Below are 17,733 nucleotides of genomic sequence, written 5' to 3' on the forward strand. Positions count from 1 at the left end.
GGAGCTACATTCTGCCGGGTCTAGTCCGCATCGGGCCTCTGCATCCGTTAAACGGACTCGCCACGTGACTTATTTACGTAAATGTCTTCTTCAGGCCTCAGGTGTCACAACTGCCAATTTCGGAATGTGACGCATGCTAGCCCAGATGCCAACACCTCTAACTTAAACCCCTTTTCTGCACTCAATACAAACTCTACCAAGAGATCTTCAAAAATTCCGAGGTTATAACTTGGCCCTTGCAAGCTTCTTAGCGCCAAGACGACGAATTTGTAGTGCCAGACGCTACCGGATATAGCTAGTCCGCCGTCAGCTCGTATATATAGCTTCTTTCACCCTGTTAACGATTGGCGTTTAAACTTGCAAATCTTCACTTTCTTTCAGAAAGTCTATAATCAGTGGAACCTGTCTTCTTGAAATGGCTAGAGCGTCATAAGAGCTAGGATATGCTATAAATGTCCTAGTCTTAGAATTTTGTTTATCCAGTGAAATTGAGCAAAAACACTTGTAGAGTTGTGCCACTTCCATTTCAAAGAAAGAAACCCACCGCTGGCTATAAGGATGTATAGTCTATCGCACTGTTTATATCCTAGTATCCGATTAGCATTGAAAGGCCGCTGTGGACACGATGAAACAAAATACCTTCGCTAGTCTGGACTGGCAATTTTATAACATCTGACGCCAGTATGAGCAAGCATATCGGATTTTACACGATAGATATCGTAGCCTAGTGTTTGAGGATAATGCCAATTTTGATGGAGCTATCATCAGTCAAATTCGAGAGAAATTCAGAGCCTTCGTCGATAGTGAGCCTGAAAACTTTGATATTCGATTCCAGGCAGACATACATGGCTTCGCCATGCTCGCTCGCCATTATAGTCTTTTTCTCAATCCAAGTTAAGAGCTCGATTCGTAGATTTTCGCCCGACCCTCCTATACGGACGGCAGGAAGTGATTCACCTAACAGGTCATCGAAGCTAGGAGAGAAAGAGAAAGAGAAAGCCGCAAAATGGTGGTTACATAAAGCCAGGCAAAAAGCACCAACGGGGGATAGATAGCTAGGCATCAGGAATACAAGCGGCAAGCTATCTAATGTCTTTTGTGGCATATTTAGTTCATTAAGCAAATTAGTGCTAGCACTGGGTAGGTTGTCTCGGTATTCGAGAAATATTAGGTTGCTTCAAGCTCAGTGCGCATAGTCGCCTGACTTGGAGCAAGAGGTCCCATTGCGATGTGTCATAGTCGAGATGTCCAAGACAGATCCCGAATCCTCTTCGCATAAACCTCGTTCTCGGGTAGCCCTGTGATATGGATCTCGTTCTTTAAATTTCTCGAAAGTATAACCTAATGTGTGCATCACTGCAAGGTCATCCCCGGAGCTGAGAAGTTACTACGTGGTACTTACAGTATGTAGGTACTATTCTAGCAATTGAGAATAATCAGCATGACCCTGTTCACACTCAAACAAGGAGTGGCATTCCGGGTTGGAGAGCAATGACCAAGGCTTAAAATCCGGGACTTACACTTATATATACACCTTCAATGTTATGACGTTGATCACCTAGGTACATGCAGGTGAGGCCATAGCTAACCAAGATCATTTCAGGCACTATTTCCAGAATTTCACACATGCTATTTTTCACTTAAAATATTGAGGTGACAAGATCGATTGACCTTGTCGTCAATAATTCCTCTGGGTGCCGTCACTCTGGATTTACTTCTGAGGTTGTCCTGCCATCACCCAACTTCTTCTTCTTTGCCTGATCGCGAGAAAGTCCCTCCCAAACCTGCACTCCGTGGGAGTCAACACCTGATTAGTTGAATGTCGCATCTTGCCCCCCCCCCCCCCCCCCCCCAAGAAACAGAGACGTGTCGACATATCCAGGATGGCAGCGACCTGGGAATCAAGCCTGCTTGATAAAGCCCCGGGACACTTTACGAACGAGTGAGTCGGCTGAGTTTCATAATTGTGTATCCCGGATTTCCTGACTCAATCTTGCAGAGTTCTTCCCTTGATTCACGGGCCCACAGTCACGATTCGAATCGAGCCCCCCAGTCGCGAGTTCATCGTTTCAAAGGACCTGCTCGGTAAACAGTCTTCTTATTTCGCCAAGATGTTCGATGGAAAGTTCTTTGAAGGAAAGACAAATGGAGCCACCTTGAAAGTGATCGAGGGGGTTCTTTCTCTCCGGAGCTTCGAAATGCTTCTGCAGTGGCTCTATATCGGCAATATTACATACTACTCAGAAGATGCAGGGGCCCGAATTTCTGCCCTCATTGAACTTGCGAGGCTTGCCGATATGTGTGCTGTCCATGCACTGGAGGCTGCAACGGCAAAGTTCATCAAAGATCTGATTCTCACCACGTCTGATCTCGCGCGAGTCGGTCACAAGAAGAATCCCAACGCAAACACTTATGCACTCTCATCTCACAATATCCAGTCGGCGACAGAGCTTCCGCAGGGCCATGAAGTGCGTGCTGTTCTTGCTGGTGCCTCTTTTGAGGGATACTTGCTTTCCAAGAACCACAAATTTCATGCTCTTATTCTCGAAAACCCTCAGTTCAGAAGAGATCTCATCTGCGAGCTCGAGAAGGGATTGAAACAAGCCGGTCCTAGCACAGGATACCTCGTGGACCCGATCTCCGGAAGGAGCTTTCATATCAACGCACGCGAAGTTTCCGAGCTCTCCCAGTTCATTAACTCCGATAAGCTTGACGCAGCTTAAATTAATTTCCTGTCTGTATCTTTGTTGCTCGAACGATATCATCGCCTTTTAAGGCTTAATTTATGAGCAGCTCTTCATGTGATCTCAAATCCTCAGCTCCTTGATTATTCAATCCCTACAGATTCAAGGCTTATTCGAGAAATTAATCCAGGACTTTATTCAACGGCTCTTGTTGTGAGTCCCTCGAGGTATTCTAATGGAAAGAGGGCCCATAAACGGGCGAGCATCTTCTATAGTACGCATAACTGCTCCAAAAATGGGCAGAACTAGATTATCAAACAGAGAAAATGTCAAGCCCGTCTCATGATCCATGCACCATCTTCAAGGCTTTGCAAACATCATCCATATACATCACAGCCTTCAAAATTGGCTTCATATGAGTGAACGGATGAGGGACACCCGTGTATCTTCTAGAAAGCGTGAAGACACCATTTTTGATGAGTTTCTGCGCGTACGCCTCGCCTTCATCACGGAGAGGGTCGCACTGAGCAGTAAGAATCATGGTAGGACAGACTCCGTTCAGATCCCCGTCAATGGGACTGATGACTAGGGGCGGGACGTCGGTAATATCTGTAGGGCTAGCATAGCTTCGGAAGTACGACATTCGTGCCCAATTGAGCCACGGCGCAAACTCATTCTCGGGGAAGGAGGTGTATTTGGAATCAGAAGGCTTTTCATAGGCGGCATGCGAGTCTGTTGATGGGACTGTCAAGATGGCTATAGCGAACTTGAGTGTAAGTTCATATAACTTCATATTGAAATAAAAAATCCATACCCAGTTTCAAGGGCAAGCATGCATCCCGCGCATACTGTTGAATGACAGTGCAGATATGACCACCGGCAGAGATACCACCAATGGAGATTGAATCGGTATTTCCGTTGATAGTCGCTCCGTTTTTACGAACCTAGAGGTGTCTGAAATCAGTTTATGGACGAACTTGTTGGGGTATCTTAAATACCAACCCATTGAACAGCTGACCATCCATCTTCATGACCTTTGTAAAAAGCGTTCTCTGTAGGGAATTAGATATTCATTCTTTCCCGAAGAATGAGATACTAGATACGAACCTGGTGCCAGTCGGTAATCAATATCCATCACCAAAACTCCAGCCTTGTCTCGGTATTCCAAGCAGAGCTGTGCATCCGCAGTGAGGTCACCAAACACAAAGCCACCCCCTTAAAGCTGACAATATTAGCGCAAGTCACAATATCAAGCATTGTATTCAAAACTCGAGATATTACCATGGAAATTGACGTGAATCGGGTGTGGACCAGGCCCAAACTTTTCCTTGTCCGGTGCGTAACATCTCGCCGTGAATCTATACCCATCCTCAGATTGGATCTGGATATCCTTCACAAAAGACTTTCCTGAGTAGTCTCGGCACCAGGGGCTTCTGAACTGCGCTCCAGCGACTCTGATCTGCGCCATGGAGATAGTGTGCGTGACCGGTTTGTCAGAAAAGTGCTCATTGTAGAAAGCAATGAAGTCTTTGTCCAGAATCTCAAGGAAGCTAGGATGAATTCCACCTGAGGCAGTCGAATTTGCCGATAACATCTCTGTTTCAGGGAGGATTGCCATTTTGCTTGGTGTTCGAACGTACTTTGATTGGATTGGGGATTTGCTCGGTTGACCCTGTATTCAAATAATGGCCCTCTTCTCTTTAAATACTTCCTGGTGGGGATTCGAGGCTCGGTTGCTACGCCCTCCATTTCTTCGTCCGCGAAATCGATGCCGACGCTAGATCGGGAAAGCCGATCACCCTCCGCAATCAAGTCATATGGCCACCGAATGGGAGAGGGCAGCCAAGAACAAAAAGACTAGCTCCTATCTTTCATCCTAGTGTGGTCTTTATTCTATTTCAGAACAAGGCAAAGTGATTCATGATGTTACTCACGGACTAGAATTTGGCTGAGATACGATCGCGCGAAACGATTGGAATCCCAAAATTCTGGGTTCTTGAATATATTTTTAGAAATCTCGAGTATCTGGACAAGAACCTTGCGCAAATATACTAAAACAGTGGCCCTGGAAGTCCTTCCTGGTCCTGCAAGGCTAATGATTGAACTAGTTCATCCGAGAAGCTTCGCGGCCAAGTTCCAGCAAGATGAAGCCATATCCAATGCCACTGAGCGATGCTTTGATGAATGGGGCTCGCTATGTTTTCTCGCAGGAGAGTATAAAGAGGAGCTGCGGTATCCATGGGTGGAAGACCATCTCCAGGTCTCGGGTAGTATTGCCGCTCTTCGTGATCCGTTGACGCGCCCAGTTCATCCGGAGATATCTCATCTTGCGATGTATCACCGGTGATTTCACCTAGATATGCCATGCGATAAAGTATCTTCATTCCTTTCAGGATTTGGAACCACTCAGACGCAACATTCCACGCGGGCTTCCAGCATTCAAAGAGTTTGTCAAAGTATTCCAAGTATTTCTCCGCCATGCCAGATGATAGGTTGAATTGTTGGCTGTCGTTATATTGCAGCCATAGAAGCCCCGCAGAAGCAGATAGCAATGCTACTCCCACCCATGGAGAACGCAATCTTTGCTCCGCAAGGGGGTCATTGTCGATCAACCACGCAACCATTTCCCCCGCCGCCATTGCATTGGCCACGCAGGGTGCGATAAGAGCAGGATCATCATGTAGAAGCGATAGACCTGCACCGTCCACAGTGTCCAGCAACATGGATGGCCCATTGTTGTGTGGGAGGTATGCCTGATGAGCGACACACATAGAACTTAGGCGTAGCAGATGCAGAATGATGAACTGTCGTTCCTGGGATAATTCATTATGAATGGCATAATTCTGCTCACTCCACTGGAGCCATGCAGGAAGTGCCAAGATCCATGCCTGCATAGCCGTGTGTCGTTTATGAAACTCGCTCTGGGGATCTGTAGGCGCCATTTGGTCAAAGAGTCGATTATCTCCAATATGCCAATCTGCAATATTACTCCAGAGATGGACCGTAACAATTAGATAAGGACCAATACCAATATCTGATGGAGGGCCTGTGAAAGACCCTACTGTCAATAACGTTAATCTCCTGCTGGCTTCCCCATACGCGAAAGCCACATCGGTTCCCGGAAGTGCGACATTGATATTTCGCTCGATGAGAATACAGGGCTTGAACAAAGAGCTAGCAAGAAGTCTGTCCCAGAGGAAACATGCCCAGAATACCCTTCGGCGAACTTCTTGCTCTCGCAAAGAATGAAGCTGATGGAAGTTTTTGTTTAGCCGCATGGCTTGGGTCATTCTTATAGCTGTGCCCGAGTACATCCAATGCTTAACACTGTCTCTTGATCCGGATAGCATTTCGGAAAGTGACAAAATTAAATTTGCCTGAATGTTCGGCACTATTTTCAACCATCAGTATCGCAACTTGTCTTGGGGCATAAAACTCTTCTTCGAGACCGAACAAACCGGTTGGGCTATCCGACGTATCTCTCGCCATCTGTCGCCCCTTTTTACCGTAAAAGATTCCAACTTCATCAGGTGTCATGTTAAAATGAGCTTCGGCTTGGACGGAGCTCAAATACCGCGATGTGAGAACGATGATACTAGTGACAAGAAAAGGAAATTCTCGATGTCGCTCTTGGAATTCTGGCTTGTAAAAGAAGGAACAAAATTCCGACGCGAAATGATATTCGAAGAAATATTTGAAGCAGCATTGCAGAGCAGCATCTCCAGGGAGGGGGCCAGCCTCGGCTGTTCTGGGATCAGGCGTTGAGGGGGAAGTCGTTGTAGGATTCCTCTCGAATCCGTCTACCATTCGCCTCGGTGGAATAATAATTTGATCGCTTGTATCTGGCCACTCACACCGAACACCTCGTGATACACAGTAGCGGCATTTGGGCCGCACTCCGTTGCATTTGGTTTTGCGAGAACGGCTACGGTAAACCCATGTCAAAGTCAGCTACCAATGACCCCAATCAAAGCATATATTGGGAGAAAGTTACCAAGCACGACACGCCTGGGGTGTCCTGCGTCTTCCCTCGGCGTAATCCATATCACCAAAACAATGTGTCTTGGGAGCGTTTGAGATTCAAAGATCGGCTAAGCCGATACCCCGCCATCTAGGGAAGCCTATCTAATTATGTCCGCGGGCAAATTGTCTCTCGGCAAAACCGATCACGGCCAAGTATAACCGACGCTATCTCCAGAACTGTCAAGGTTGCCAAGATCAGAGCCGATTTGTTCGGCTATTAAGCCTGGGCCCTGTCAGTTGCGGGCGCCTGGCTACTAAAATCCCAGTTCTTCAGAATAGCAATTATACCAATCACCTCCGAGCCATTGAGGCAATATCTTCGCCAGGAAGGCTATGATCCACGAACCCGAATTTCGCGTACAGCGGCGCACCGTCCTTACTGGCATCCACGTACGCCTGAACACCCTGAGCATCAGCCAGATCGCAGCCCCATTTAACAAGTAAGGAGCCAGCTCCTCGCCGCTGATAGTCTGGGTGCGTCGCGACCGTATCCAAATCTGAAACATGTCAGTAACCACTCAGTCGACAATCGAGATTGGAACGTACAAAAATGCCGGGTATCTCCCATCACCCGCTTCCTATTCGCCTCCTCTTTCATGAAAAATGCCTCGCATAATTCACCGGGCATTTCTTCATGCCACGGGGGATAACGGCGTCCTCGCTCCTCGGGCATGGATAAGTCCCATTTGGCGTAGGCGGCTATCCGCGGGCGGCCCTCGGCATCTTGCGATTCAGTATCTACCACTTTGATGTATCGCTGGAAGGACTTGTTGAGGAGGTCGTGGGCATTGGCATTTTCCAACCATTTGCGCACGCCTGGCGTGTTTGGGAACACGCGTCGTAAAATCGGGTCGCTGAAGGCCGCGAACCATAAGTCGGTGAGGGCTGAGTTGTCCTCGATAGTGAGGGTCTCCAGTTTAAGAGTGCTAGTAGTAGACATAATGAAGATGTATCGCGGCTCAATAGTAGCTATTAGGTACACACCCAAATAATGGATGGGGAAGTAGAAATGTTCTTGGCGGTCATTCCGTATTTAACCCCCCTTTGATTTACCTCACGATGTAACCGTGGCTTATCAGAATTCAGCCCCCAATTACGCGGCCGCTATACAACAACGCTGGTGAGCAGGGATAGAAATGGTCAATTGTCAGCCTCGTGTCAGCCTCGCTGAATTTTCAAGGTTATCTGGTAAATGCCAGTACGGGCTTTCGAGATAGAAGCCTAGACATAGGCCAAACGCACGTGGTGGGGTAATGGAACACGGGTGTTCCTACTTGTTGCTGGTTCTACAACAGCTCAACTCCATTCTAGCGACCAATGAAGAATTGATCTTCATAGTTGATCATCAGGGACTCTGGCTTTTTTCTATAATACACACATAATCCGTATGCAAAAAGGGCAGTACTGTAGTCAATCGCGTCAGGTGAGCTGAAGGGGTCGGGATCGGCGATCTATAAACACGGGTTCTAGAATGTCGGACCTGAACTAGTCCGGACTAGTTATCAGGGGCATTTCAAAAGTAGGCATTGTAAATCCCAATTGTCCACATGATTGTTAAGGTGGAGAGTCCAGAGTGGAGGGATTTCTTTCTTCCGGCGTGCCTTACTGTCCCGATGCCCGAGATTTCGGCAAGAGGAAGGGATCGGAGGGTCTCAACCGGGTAAGCGGTGGCCTATGATAACATCGATACCATTGCTACGAAGCAACACCATGACAATGTCGCCACAGAGCCGTGAATCATTCCCCCCCCCAAAAATAATAACTCAATTGCAAGTCGAAAGTAGCTTAGAAAGAGAAAGAGGAATAGGCGGTCAAATTCAAATAGCTAGACTCCAGACGGCCAGGCTCGGCCCACCTACAAGCTCCAAGGGGAAAACCGGAGCAGTCTGGTCACGCGGGGAAGTGACGAAAACCAGCGGGACTCGGGAATGAAGTCACTCCCCGCTGCGTCAGTACTTAGACCGGTTTATGCCCCTCCTCCTTGACGTTAATCCCTCCACCTCGATCTACCTGCCTTGTTACCCTGTGCCTTGTTCGCATTACTTGCCACCACAACTCTTGGCTTTGCTATTCTTATTTAATTGCCCTCCCCTGACAAACCGAGGCAGTACTACACACCTAACCTATCTTCCTATCTCAACCTCAATTACCCTATTACCCTACCTTTTACCTCCAAAATGTCGGGCGCTCCTCCTGTTGGACAGGAGAACATCAACACTGATATTGTCACCCTCTCTCGATTCTTCACCGAAGAGCAGGCCAAATATCCCGATGCTTCCGGTGACTTTACCTTGCTGTGCCACGCTCTCCAATTCTCCTTCAAGTCCATCGCCTACTACATCCGTCGCGCCTCCCTCATTAACTTGACCGGTCTCGCCGGTTCCTCCAACACTACCGGTGACGATCAGAAGAAGCTTGACGTCATTGGCAATGACATCTTCATCTCTGCCATGCGCGGCTCTGGCAAGTGCCGCATCGTCGTCTCAGAAGAGGAAGAGGAGGTGATCAAGTTCGACGAGCACCCCAACGCCCGCTACGCCGTCGTCTGTGACCCAATTGATGGCTCCTCCAACCTAGACGCCGGTGTCTCCGTCGGCACCATCTTCGGCATCTTCCAATTGCCCGACGAAGTTCTCGGCCCCAACAAGGACGTTGGCCCCGAGCACCTCCTCCACCCCGGAACCAGCCTCGTCGCCTCTGGCTTCACCATGTATGGTGCTTCCGCTCAGCTGGTCGTCACCATGCGTGGCGGTGGTGTCAACGGCTTCACCCTTGAGAACTCGCTGGGCGAGTTCATCCTCACTCATCCCAACATGGTCATGCCGTCCAAGCGCTCCATCTACTCCGTCAACGAGGGTAACAGTTCCCTCTGGGAGGACTGGACCAACGAGTACTTCCACAGCCTCAAGTACCCGGCCGATGGCGAGAAGCCCTACAGCGCCCGTTACATTGGTTCCATGGTCGCAGACGCCTACCGAACCCTGCTCTACGGTGGTATCTTCGCCTACCCAGCGGACAAGAAGAACCCCAAGGGTAAGCTTCGTATCTTGTACGAGTGCGCGCCCATGGCTATGCTGTTCGAGAACGCCGGTGGTCTAGCTGTGAACTCGCGCATGGAGCGCTTGATGGAGGTTGTCCCCGAGAACATTCACGATAAGAGTGGTGTCTTCCTCGGCTCTCACGATGAGGTCCAGAAGGTTATCGACATGTACAACAAGCACCAGAAGAAATAAACGCCCCCCCTTTTTGTTGATTTGCCTTGACACGAGGACATGATTGATACCCCATTGGGTGCCGCGAGTGCAGCTCAGCCTCATTTCTTCTTATCGATTGCTTTTATTCATGATGCCACGTCTTTTTACTCTTGGAGTGCTGAGTGAGCTGGTCGTGTCTTGGTCTCAAAGATGACATGTGATGACGCTGTCAGCGTCTATCATGCTTAATAGATAAAATACAATGCAAAAAAATTATTAAAATAAATTTTGGTCTACGTAGAGTTGCGTCTCATCGGCTACTTTGTCTTCGAGTGAGATCTTCTTTCCGTCATAGACACAGTTAGACTCATTTGAATGCCCCAATTCCATCCAGACATCTACAACTGAACTTCCAAATTTATACACAGATATGATAGTCTCTAGATACTTTACAAAAGAAGACAAGGAAACCTGGAGAATGAATGAACAGAACCCCACAGGGACGCTTGAGCCAAAGATGGTTTAGAGAAACTTTATGAAACAACGACCAATTGTACAACCCTAATCAATCGGATCTTCCTCAAGAAGAGTCTTGAAGCTGAACGGTAAGAAGGGGATACCTTCTCCCATAAAGTGCTTCGACATCGACTCGACCCAATGCAACCTGAGCGAATGCAACACTGTAAACAATTAGTATCGTGGCGTTGACAAAATGGACTGGGGGTATCCTTACTGGCACTGGTTCCTTCCATGACACACAAAATAGCCACACTCAAAGTGAACCAAAGGTAGAAACAGAAGACAATCGCAATGACACGGATGACAGGGCTCTCCTGGTCAAAAGCGGAGCCGAGAGTCATATCCCAAAGCACAATAGAAAGCTGCTGGTGAGCGAGGGAAAGAGCCCAAAGACGGAGGTAGGAGGCGGTGTGCGAAATACAGTTGAGACAGAACTCAATGGTGTGAATGACCTGGTGAATCATGACGTCGGAGAAGTCGAATTCCTCGTGCTCTTCGCCTTCGTGGATATCCTGGGCAATCATAGCAACGCCTTCACCATCACTGGCCATGCTGTCGCGGTAACCGCCATCGATTTGACCGTCATCCTCGAGAGCGCTGACTCGGGATTGCTCGCCAAGTCCACGATAACCAAGGGCGCGGGCACGGTTGTGCTCTCTGCGAAGCCAGAGCGGCTTGAGGAAAAGCATGATAGGTATTTGAACGACGGCGACGAGGAGCAGGAACACCTGAACACCGGCCTGGTGGGGGAAAAGCGGTTCGTTAATGGTGCCGGGGCTCAGGAACATAAAGATGAGCATGTTGAGCAAACTCGGAGGGTTCTCTCCAATTTCCACCCAGTTCACAGACCACTTGTAGAGGATAGTGATGACGAGATATCCGAAGATGGACTGGAAGAACAGCATACCGGGGACGAAGTTGCCCCAGATGTCGACCTTAGACTTGAAGTGCCGCGCGTTGACGTACTGGAAGCAAAGAGCATATGTCATCTAGTAATGTTGTCAGTATGATTGTTATTAAAAGGCGGAGTATGACGGTGTCAATGCACTTACGTGAGACCATCCAAGCAGAATACTCATCTTCATCTTCATGCTGTTCGAGAAAAGGAGGGAGTTCTCTGCCTCGTGCCAGTTCCAGTCCAGACCAATGGGGAAGCGGTAGCCATCTTTCAAGGTCGCCTCAACGGACTGGCCTACTTTGATGTCCTCGGGCCATTGCCATTGACTGGGGAAGAAGGTGAAAGCCTTGGAGAAGATATCGTTGTAGATGAACCCGGTATACATGGAGAAGAGACCCATCATCAACATGATGTATCGACCATAGAAAGCCATGTACGTCAGCTCATCAAGTTTGGCGCGCAGCAGCTTCTTTTCGAAGAAAATCATTGCACTGGCAGCTAAGGTCATTAAAGCACCGTGACCGAAATCACCGAACATGACCGCGAAGAGGAAGGGGAATGTAACAATCGTGTACAATCCAGGGTTGACCTCGGAATACTTGGGAATACCATAGGCGTTGACAATAGTCTGGAAAGCTTCCGTGAACTTGTTTGTCCGGACATAGGTTGGCGGGGTCTTGTTGGTCCGAATTTGGTTGACAATAGTCGGGACAGAGAGGCCGGCGCGGTCGTTCACATCTTGAAGAGTCGACTTGATCAAAGCAAGAGAGTTTGTCGGGCACCACGCTTCAGCAATGAGCGTCTTTCGTGCCTGGTCGTAGGAAAATTTGTTCAAGGTGTCGTAAACAGCCTTTTCCTTCTTGACGATGATCATCCAAGCCGCGAGCGAGCGAGCAATCTGCGAGAGCTCGGCATCAAGAGTGCTCTTGGTGTTGCGGAGCACATTGCCCACATCGCCAAGTCGAGTGTTAACCTCGTGGATCTGATCGCGTCTCAGTTCGCTGTTCTCATCGACGCCATACAGAGAGGCACCCAGCGACTCGGAGATCTTTCGAATCTTGGCAAGGATATTTTTGCCATGAGCGAAGATCACAAAGACACTCTTGTGAATCTCCTCATTGTTGACGGGGTCAATAATGGCGTCCGGAATCTCAGACTGGTTCATATAGAGGTTACCGCGCAAGGTACGCCAGAGGATGCGCTCGAAAGCACCAATGCGGTCCTGGGGGATGACACCAGCAACGAAACCGATGTTCATCTCCTGGAAGCTCTGCTGGCCATGGGTATCACCGTTCGCACCCTGAGGTGCGTGCTGTTCAACATCACGGAGAAGAGGAGCCTCGTCGTTGTCGAAGGATTGGCGAATGTCTTCCGTCTGGGTGTGGGCCTATTCTTGACATTAGTCTCTATCCTTCATGGGGTCGTTTATGCAGGCACTGACCCGATCAAAAAATCCACCAGCCTCGCGGAGAACCCATCGCCATTCGGTAAGCTCGACTTCGCGCTTCTTCAGGGTCTCGTAGCTGTCATTCAAGGAGGCAACCCGCTGTTCCAAGCTCTCGCTGCGTTCCGCCAATTCGTCGATCTCCGAAGCCAGGGGCGCAGCCAAAGTGTCGGAAAATTCGGATGACGATCTCATTGAAATGGACGCCTTGTCCATTTGCGTATGGAAGTAGCCTATGACGGGAAGGCGGGGTTTAGCAGTCTGTCCACAAAATCCACCACGGCGATATTGGAGGATGAATCAAACATACGGAGCTGTCTCTCAACATTGTCTAAGCGACGGATTTCCTTGGTAAAAGTGCGTTGAAAGGCGTTGGTATCCGAGTTAAGCTGGTTGCAGGCCACCAAGTTAGCGAGGACGGTTCATAACACGGAATTTTTGACGTGGAGTGTCTAGTTGAAACTCACATCTCTGAACTGCACCTGGCCAATCTCGCCCAGGGCGCTCACAACCTCTCTTCCGATCTCGTTAGCAATGTAGAGCTGGGTCAGGCTCATGTCCGACGAGCGGAAGAAGGTATCCGCCGGAGCCATGGTGGTCAGGGGGGCCTTCTGAAGCCTTGCCTTTCCACCAGGGAGATTTAAAGTGAGGGAAAGGATCCAACGAAGGGATCAGTTGGGAGAAAGGAGGGACACGGATGATAGAGCGGTGATCGAGTCCTATACGGAAGCTCCTCCTGGCTCCCGTCAAGCTGGCCGCATGGCACGTGATATCACGTGTCGTATCTTCTATTGCCTCAGGCAGAAATAGATCTACATGGGGTGAATATTTTAAATTCATTACACGGTCGGAGCTTGGATTTATCAGAAATTGAGAAAGGAATATTCAGCGATATGAATAGTCTGGGAGTATCTTTAGCATTATATGGATAATGACTGTATTGGCCATTCACCCCATACCTAAGTTACCTAGGTAGAAGAAGTGGTGAATAGGCGAACTTATATAGGGATCCCATCCTTCCAAAGACAATTGAATGGCCATGAAAATCCCACTCTAGCTGGATATTTCCCGGCAATAATTTTACTAAAGAAAAAAAATGTAAATGACTACGTATTTCGATCGATTTGGACACACCACGCACGTGATCTTAGATTCGTCAACACGACTTTGTTTTGCCTCAAGGTAAGACGCAATAATCCGAAAATTCACTGGCGAAATCTTCCTTCCCAGCTCATTTCATGGCCGATCATCCCTCATCCTCTCGTCTGCATGAGTGGTTACAACGATCAAGCGTCTCGCCGGAGGCTGAAGAGGCTGACACTCAACCCCGCTATGAAAAAGAGGCCCATTTTAACGGATCTGTGATAGAAGAGCAACGGGATTCCCACATAGAGGTAGACAACAGAAATTCGTTGGAGGATATTCTACACCGTGATCCTCTCTCGCATGGGGACATCCCCGGAGCAATTTTTCTCCCCAAGTCACAGACAGGGTCATCTGCGACCGACAATGAATCTGGCTTGGAAGAGTGTTCAAATGTTCACGATATTGATGACGAAAGTACCGAAGCCTCATTTGATGTGAATAATCGACTGGGTGCACCTTTAATCCCATCCGCTGTCGAATTACCCCCTTCGCCCATAAGTTCAGAAGCGGGTCAATCCACACTCTCAGAGACAGGTCAAGAAAGCATCCAGGGAGAGGAGTCCGAAATGGCATCTTACCCCATCAGATACACAACAATCCTTGAAAATGCAGGTCAGGTACTAGATCATATCAGAAATGGAAACGTGTTTGCCACATCCCGCCACGAAAAGGCCTCACTTATCTACTATGACTATGATGACCAAGGGTTACTCATATGGTCCGTTAAGGATACCAGAAGGATGCCATCCTTACGTGATTTTACCGATACAGGAAAACTTCTTATTTTGGTGGAGGATCTTTCCGAGCGAGTGATCCACAAGCTTGGTGAAGAGTTCGGCATCAACCCGGAATTTTTCGAAGAGCATCTGCTCAATTCTGGATACTCCGGAGCGAATTATGAGCAGCAGCCAGCTAAAATGTGGAATACGGCGTCCTTAGAGAAGTCGTATGTTTCTATGAAATGGTTTCGACCGGTCTGGCGAGCCCCAACGTACTTTTCCAGCCGTGATCTTTCAGATCTACTCGGATACCAAACGGAGCATTTTACTCGCCGTGGAAGGGTTACTACTCGGGCCACGACGAATATTTTCCGTTTGGGATGGGGTTTATGGACCGATCCGGCCAAGACAATACGAGTAAATAGGGAATATGGTTGGGACGAAAAGGTTTCTATTTGGAATGGAAAGCTTACCGATCGAGATTGTCAAGTTGGTAAGTTTTATTCTGTATTCAAGTCCTAAGGCCAGTAGATACTGAGCGAGATTCAAGTGGTTGTCCTTCTTGATCCCTTACCAGAAATAAGAGAGCAAGAGAGCTTTTGGAAGCAAGACAGCCTATATGAGCGAGAGAGACCTAACGAAGGCTCGGGGCTACTTTCCGGGCAAACGAGCGATGATGAACACGAAGAAGCACGTATAGGTACTTGGGAAGTAGACCAAGATGATTTGCCGCGTCGTGTGGATGAAGAGGGCTTCTGGTACAACGTTTGGACCCGGTTTGTTTCAAGACAAGCAGTTGGAAAACATGTCAACAATAACCCGACTTACAAATGCATTATTGAGCAGATGGCCCCCCGCCGAGAGGTGAAAGTTGACCTGGACCGAATATTTCGAGAGCAAGATCCGACTACGAGTTTCAAAGACAAATTAACCCAAACGAGATCCACAATGAATGAGATTCGTGACGCCATGGATACCGAGTTTGGACATATTAACTTGACTCGACCGTTGCTCCAAATCATACGCCAAGACACTTTGACCCTTCTTAACCAGCTGCGACAAATTCTGGATGAAGTCGATGTTGAAATCTTGGATGATGTGAGGATGGAAGACCGCCTAGTTTTATGGCGTCAGCTTATCAATCGTGCACAACGGGAGCTTCCAGAGTTCAGTGAATCTATACGGCCTTTGGTTGTCTTTTTGAATAAACTTGATCCCCGGGGGCTCAGTGGAGGAGACACAGAGCACGATCTCCCCCTTGATTTGCAGAAACTCTTGGAAGATATTAATCAAATGATTGAGCGTCTCCGGACCACATCGGCCTCTTTGACATCTAACATGGCCTTGCTGGATAGTCGACGGTCGATTGACGAGGCACATGCAGTGACGAGACTTACAGAGCTGGCTTTCATCTTCATTCCTCTCTCCTTCGCAGCAACGGTCTTCGGAATGCAGATTGAACCATTTGCCAACCCAGTTCCTGTTTGGTACTTTTTTGTTGTGGCTGTTGTGGTGACGAGTTTCTCGTACCTGATGCGAATTGTGATGCGCAGCCAGTGGTTCAGTCAGTTGAAGATTGAAATGAAGTACGAAATTAGAAAGTACGCAGAAAGGAACGGCAAATCGATTCAACCACGCTCACTTTCAGTACATCTCATCTTTGAATGGGCAATCACTACCGCGGCCTTGAACATTGTTAACTCTTGCAAATGGCTTGTTAAATGGATTGCCAGAAATCTGTGGCTGACATCCCAGTGGCTCTACGGAAAACTGGGTTTTATTGTCAGCTTCTTCTTGTTGATCGGACTCATCTCAGGGCTACCAATAGGAATGCTTTGGGCCAGGAATGTAGATTCTGGTATCCGGGCTGCTGTGAGTATCGGGATCGTCTTCGCAGTCATTGCCACTGTAGGTGCTCCGTTCTGGATGAGGGCAGAGCCAAATATACAGAACGCTTGGCCACGCATTTCCGTGCCCTCTCCTAGCCGACTTCCTCGGTGGATCCGAAAGGCACTTCTTCTGCTGATTCCGTCGGCCACGATGATTGTGGTACCAATGGCTCTGATATGGACTCGTCCTTTGGACACTGGCATAAAGATTGGAGTGACTGTTGGAATCTCGGTGATAGCAATGCTTGGCCTGGGATCTATTGCTGTAATGATGATCTTTGGGCGGACGAGACTCGACTGGCGGTCTGCGAGTACTAGTTACCGGTACAATAGTGATTAGTTGATCTCTCTCACTTTGCAGATACGAAATAGTTCCGAGCGTTTTTTACAGCTATGCCTTGCTCATTTCCATGCATTAACGAGTGAATGTAACTTGAAGGCCAACGTGTCTCTCTTCATGTGCTTTGAATATAGCACAATGATAAAACTACCGAGGTAGCTAAGTATTACTTACCCAGGCGATCTTGAGAGCACCACGTTACCTTAGCTGCAAGGCCTTGGCACGTCAGCAACCAATTTGCGCCCACTAATCTCAATAGAGTTAGACCCAACGCACTCTTCACTGAACTTATCATTCAGCTGAAAGAGTCTTTTGTCATTATCGTAATTGGAAAGAACCTGGATTAAATCTCACGATACTCTACGGTACTATTTATTTCCGTCACTGCGTGTTACTTTGCAAACATCAACATGTCAGAAAGGAGCTCGATTATGGAGTTGGGGACGACCCGGAGTATGTTAGTCTTCTCGAGAAGCGGGGAGTCAGATATGTGCTGACGCGGCGCAACTTTATACAGAAACTTTTTCCGCGCCCATGATCGGCTATCATCATATCTTGATGATGATTTTGATCATTGCAGTCATACTACTCTGTAAGATTAATCGTTTTTCCACTTTTACGTCTATTTCCGAAGAAACTGTCCGGTTATCATGGCTCATATGCGCCATTCTAGCAATTTTACTCGCTGGGTGTAGCTCCGCCAACCTCAGTAATGTGTATCTTTTGTCGCTCCAATATAGGGCCACAAACTCCCTGACTATATCAGATGCGACAATAGTCAGTACACTAATTGCCCATGCAATTCGAAATGTTACACTGGCCGGAGAAGATGTTACCCTTGAGGTTAAGGTGGGGTATATGGGACTCTGTATTGTGC

The 17,733-nt window shown here is 48.2% G+C and overlaps 7 protein-coding genes across 7 annotated transcripts; 3 read left to right on the top strand and 4 right to left on the bottom strand.

Moving 5' to 3' along the window:
• Positions 1 to 1,883: 1,883 nt before the first annotated feature.
• On the top strand, positions 1,884 to 2,723 carry N7443_004653 (uncharacterized protein; the record flags this gene model as incomplete). Its single annotated transcript, XM_056884709.1, has 2 exons — positions 1,884 to 1,942; positions 2,000 to 2,723. The coding sequence occupies 2 exons, from the start codon at positions 1,884 to 1,886 to the stop codon at positions 2,721 to 2,723; spliced, it is 783 nt and encodes a 260-aa protein (XP_056742987.1).
• A 301-nt stretch (positions 2,724 to 3,024) lies between these two features.
• On the bottom strand, positions 3,025 to 4,302 carry N7443_004654 (alpha/beta hydrolase; the record flags this gene model as incomplete). Its single annotated transcript, XM_056884710.1, has 5 exons — positions 3,025 to 3,440; positions 3,499 to 3,628; positions 3,687 to 3,736; positions 3,792 to 3,899; positions 3,966 to 4,302. 5 exons carry the CDS (start codon positions 4,300 to 4,302, stop codon positions 3,025 to 3,027), a joined length of 1,041 nt encoding a protein of 346 aa, XP_056742988.1.
• A 433-nt stretch (positions 4,303 to 4,735) lies between these two features.
• On the bottom strand, positions 4,736 to 5,626 carry N7443_004655 (fungal specific transcription factor domain-containing protein; the record flags this gene model as incomplete). The annotated part of the gene is made up of 1 exon (XM_056884711.1): positions 4,736 to 5,626. One exon carries the CDS (start codon positions 5,624 to 5,626, stop codon positions 4,736 to 4,738), a length of 891 nt encoding a protein of 296 aa, XP_056742989.1.
• Positions 5,627 to 6,998: 1,372 nt separating this feature from the next.
• Positions 6,999 to 7,647, bottom strand: N7443_004656 (GNAT family N-acetyltransferase; the record flags this gene model as incomplete). Its single annotated transcript, XM_056884712.1, has 2 exons — positions 6,999 to 7,204; positions 7,254 to 7,647. 2 exons carry the CDS (start codon positions 7,645 to 7,647, stop codon positions 6,999 to 7,001), a joined length of 600 nt encoding a protein of 199 aa, XP_056742990.1.
• Positions 7,648 to 8,884: 1,237 nt separating this feature from the next.
• On the top strand, positions 8,885 to 9,940 carry fbp1 (fructose 1,6-bisphosphate 1-phosphatase; the record flags this gene model as incomplete). The annotated part of the gene is made up of 1 exon (XM_056884713.1): positions 8,885 to 9,940. One exon carries the CDS (start codon positions 8,885 to 8,887, stop codon positions 9,938 to 9,940), a length of 1,056 nt encoding a protein of 351 aa, XP_056742991.1.
• A 522-nt stretch (positions 9,941 to 10,462) lies between these two features.
• On the bottom strand, positions 10,463 to 13,355 carry N7443_004658 (H(+)-transporting V0 sector ATPase subunit a; the record flags this gene model as incomplete). The annotated part of the gene is made up of 6 exons (XM_056884714.1): positions 10,463 to 10,581; positions 10,635 to 11,409; positions 11,473 to 12,705; positions 12,760 to 12,995; positions 13,073 to 13,151; positions 13,230 to 13,355. 6 exons carry the CDS (start codon positions 13,353 to 13,355, stop codon positions 10,463 to 10,465), a joined length of 2,568 nt encoding a protein of 855 aa, XP_056742992.1.
• Positions 13,356 to 14,000: 645 nt separating this feature from the next.
• N7443_004659 (uncharacterized protein) lies at positions 14,001 to 16,856 on the top strand (the record flags this gene model as incomplete). The annotated part of the gene is made up of 2 exons (XM_056884715.1): positions 14,001 to 15,120; positions 15,178 to 16,856. 2 exons carry the CDS (start codon positions 14,001 to 14,003, stop codon positions 16,854 to 16,856), a joined length of 2,799 nt encoding a protein of 932 aa, XP_056742993.1.
• Positions 16,857 to 17,733: the final 877 nt, after the last annotated feature.

This window comes from Penicillium atrosanguineum (assembly GCF_028827265.1).
Source record: "Penicillium atrosanguineum strain IBT 20685 chromosome Unknown utg000003l_segment0_segment0, whole genome shotgun sequence".
Taxonomy (NCBI): Eukaryota; Fungi; Ascomycota; class Eurotiomycetes; order Eurotiales; family Aspergillaceae; genus Penicillium; species Penicillium atrosanguineum.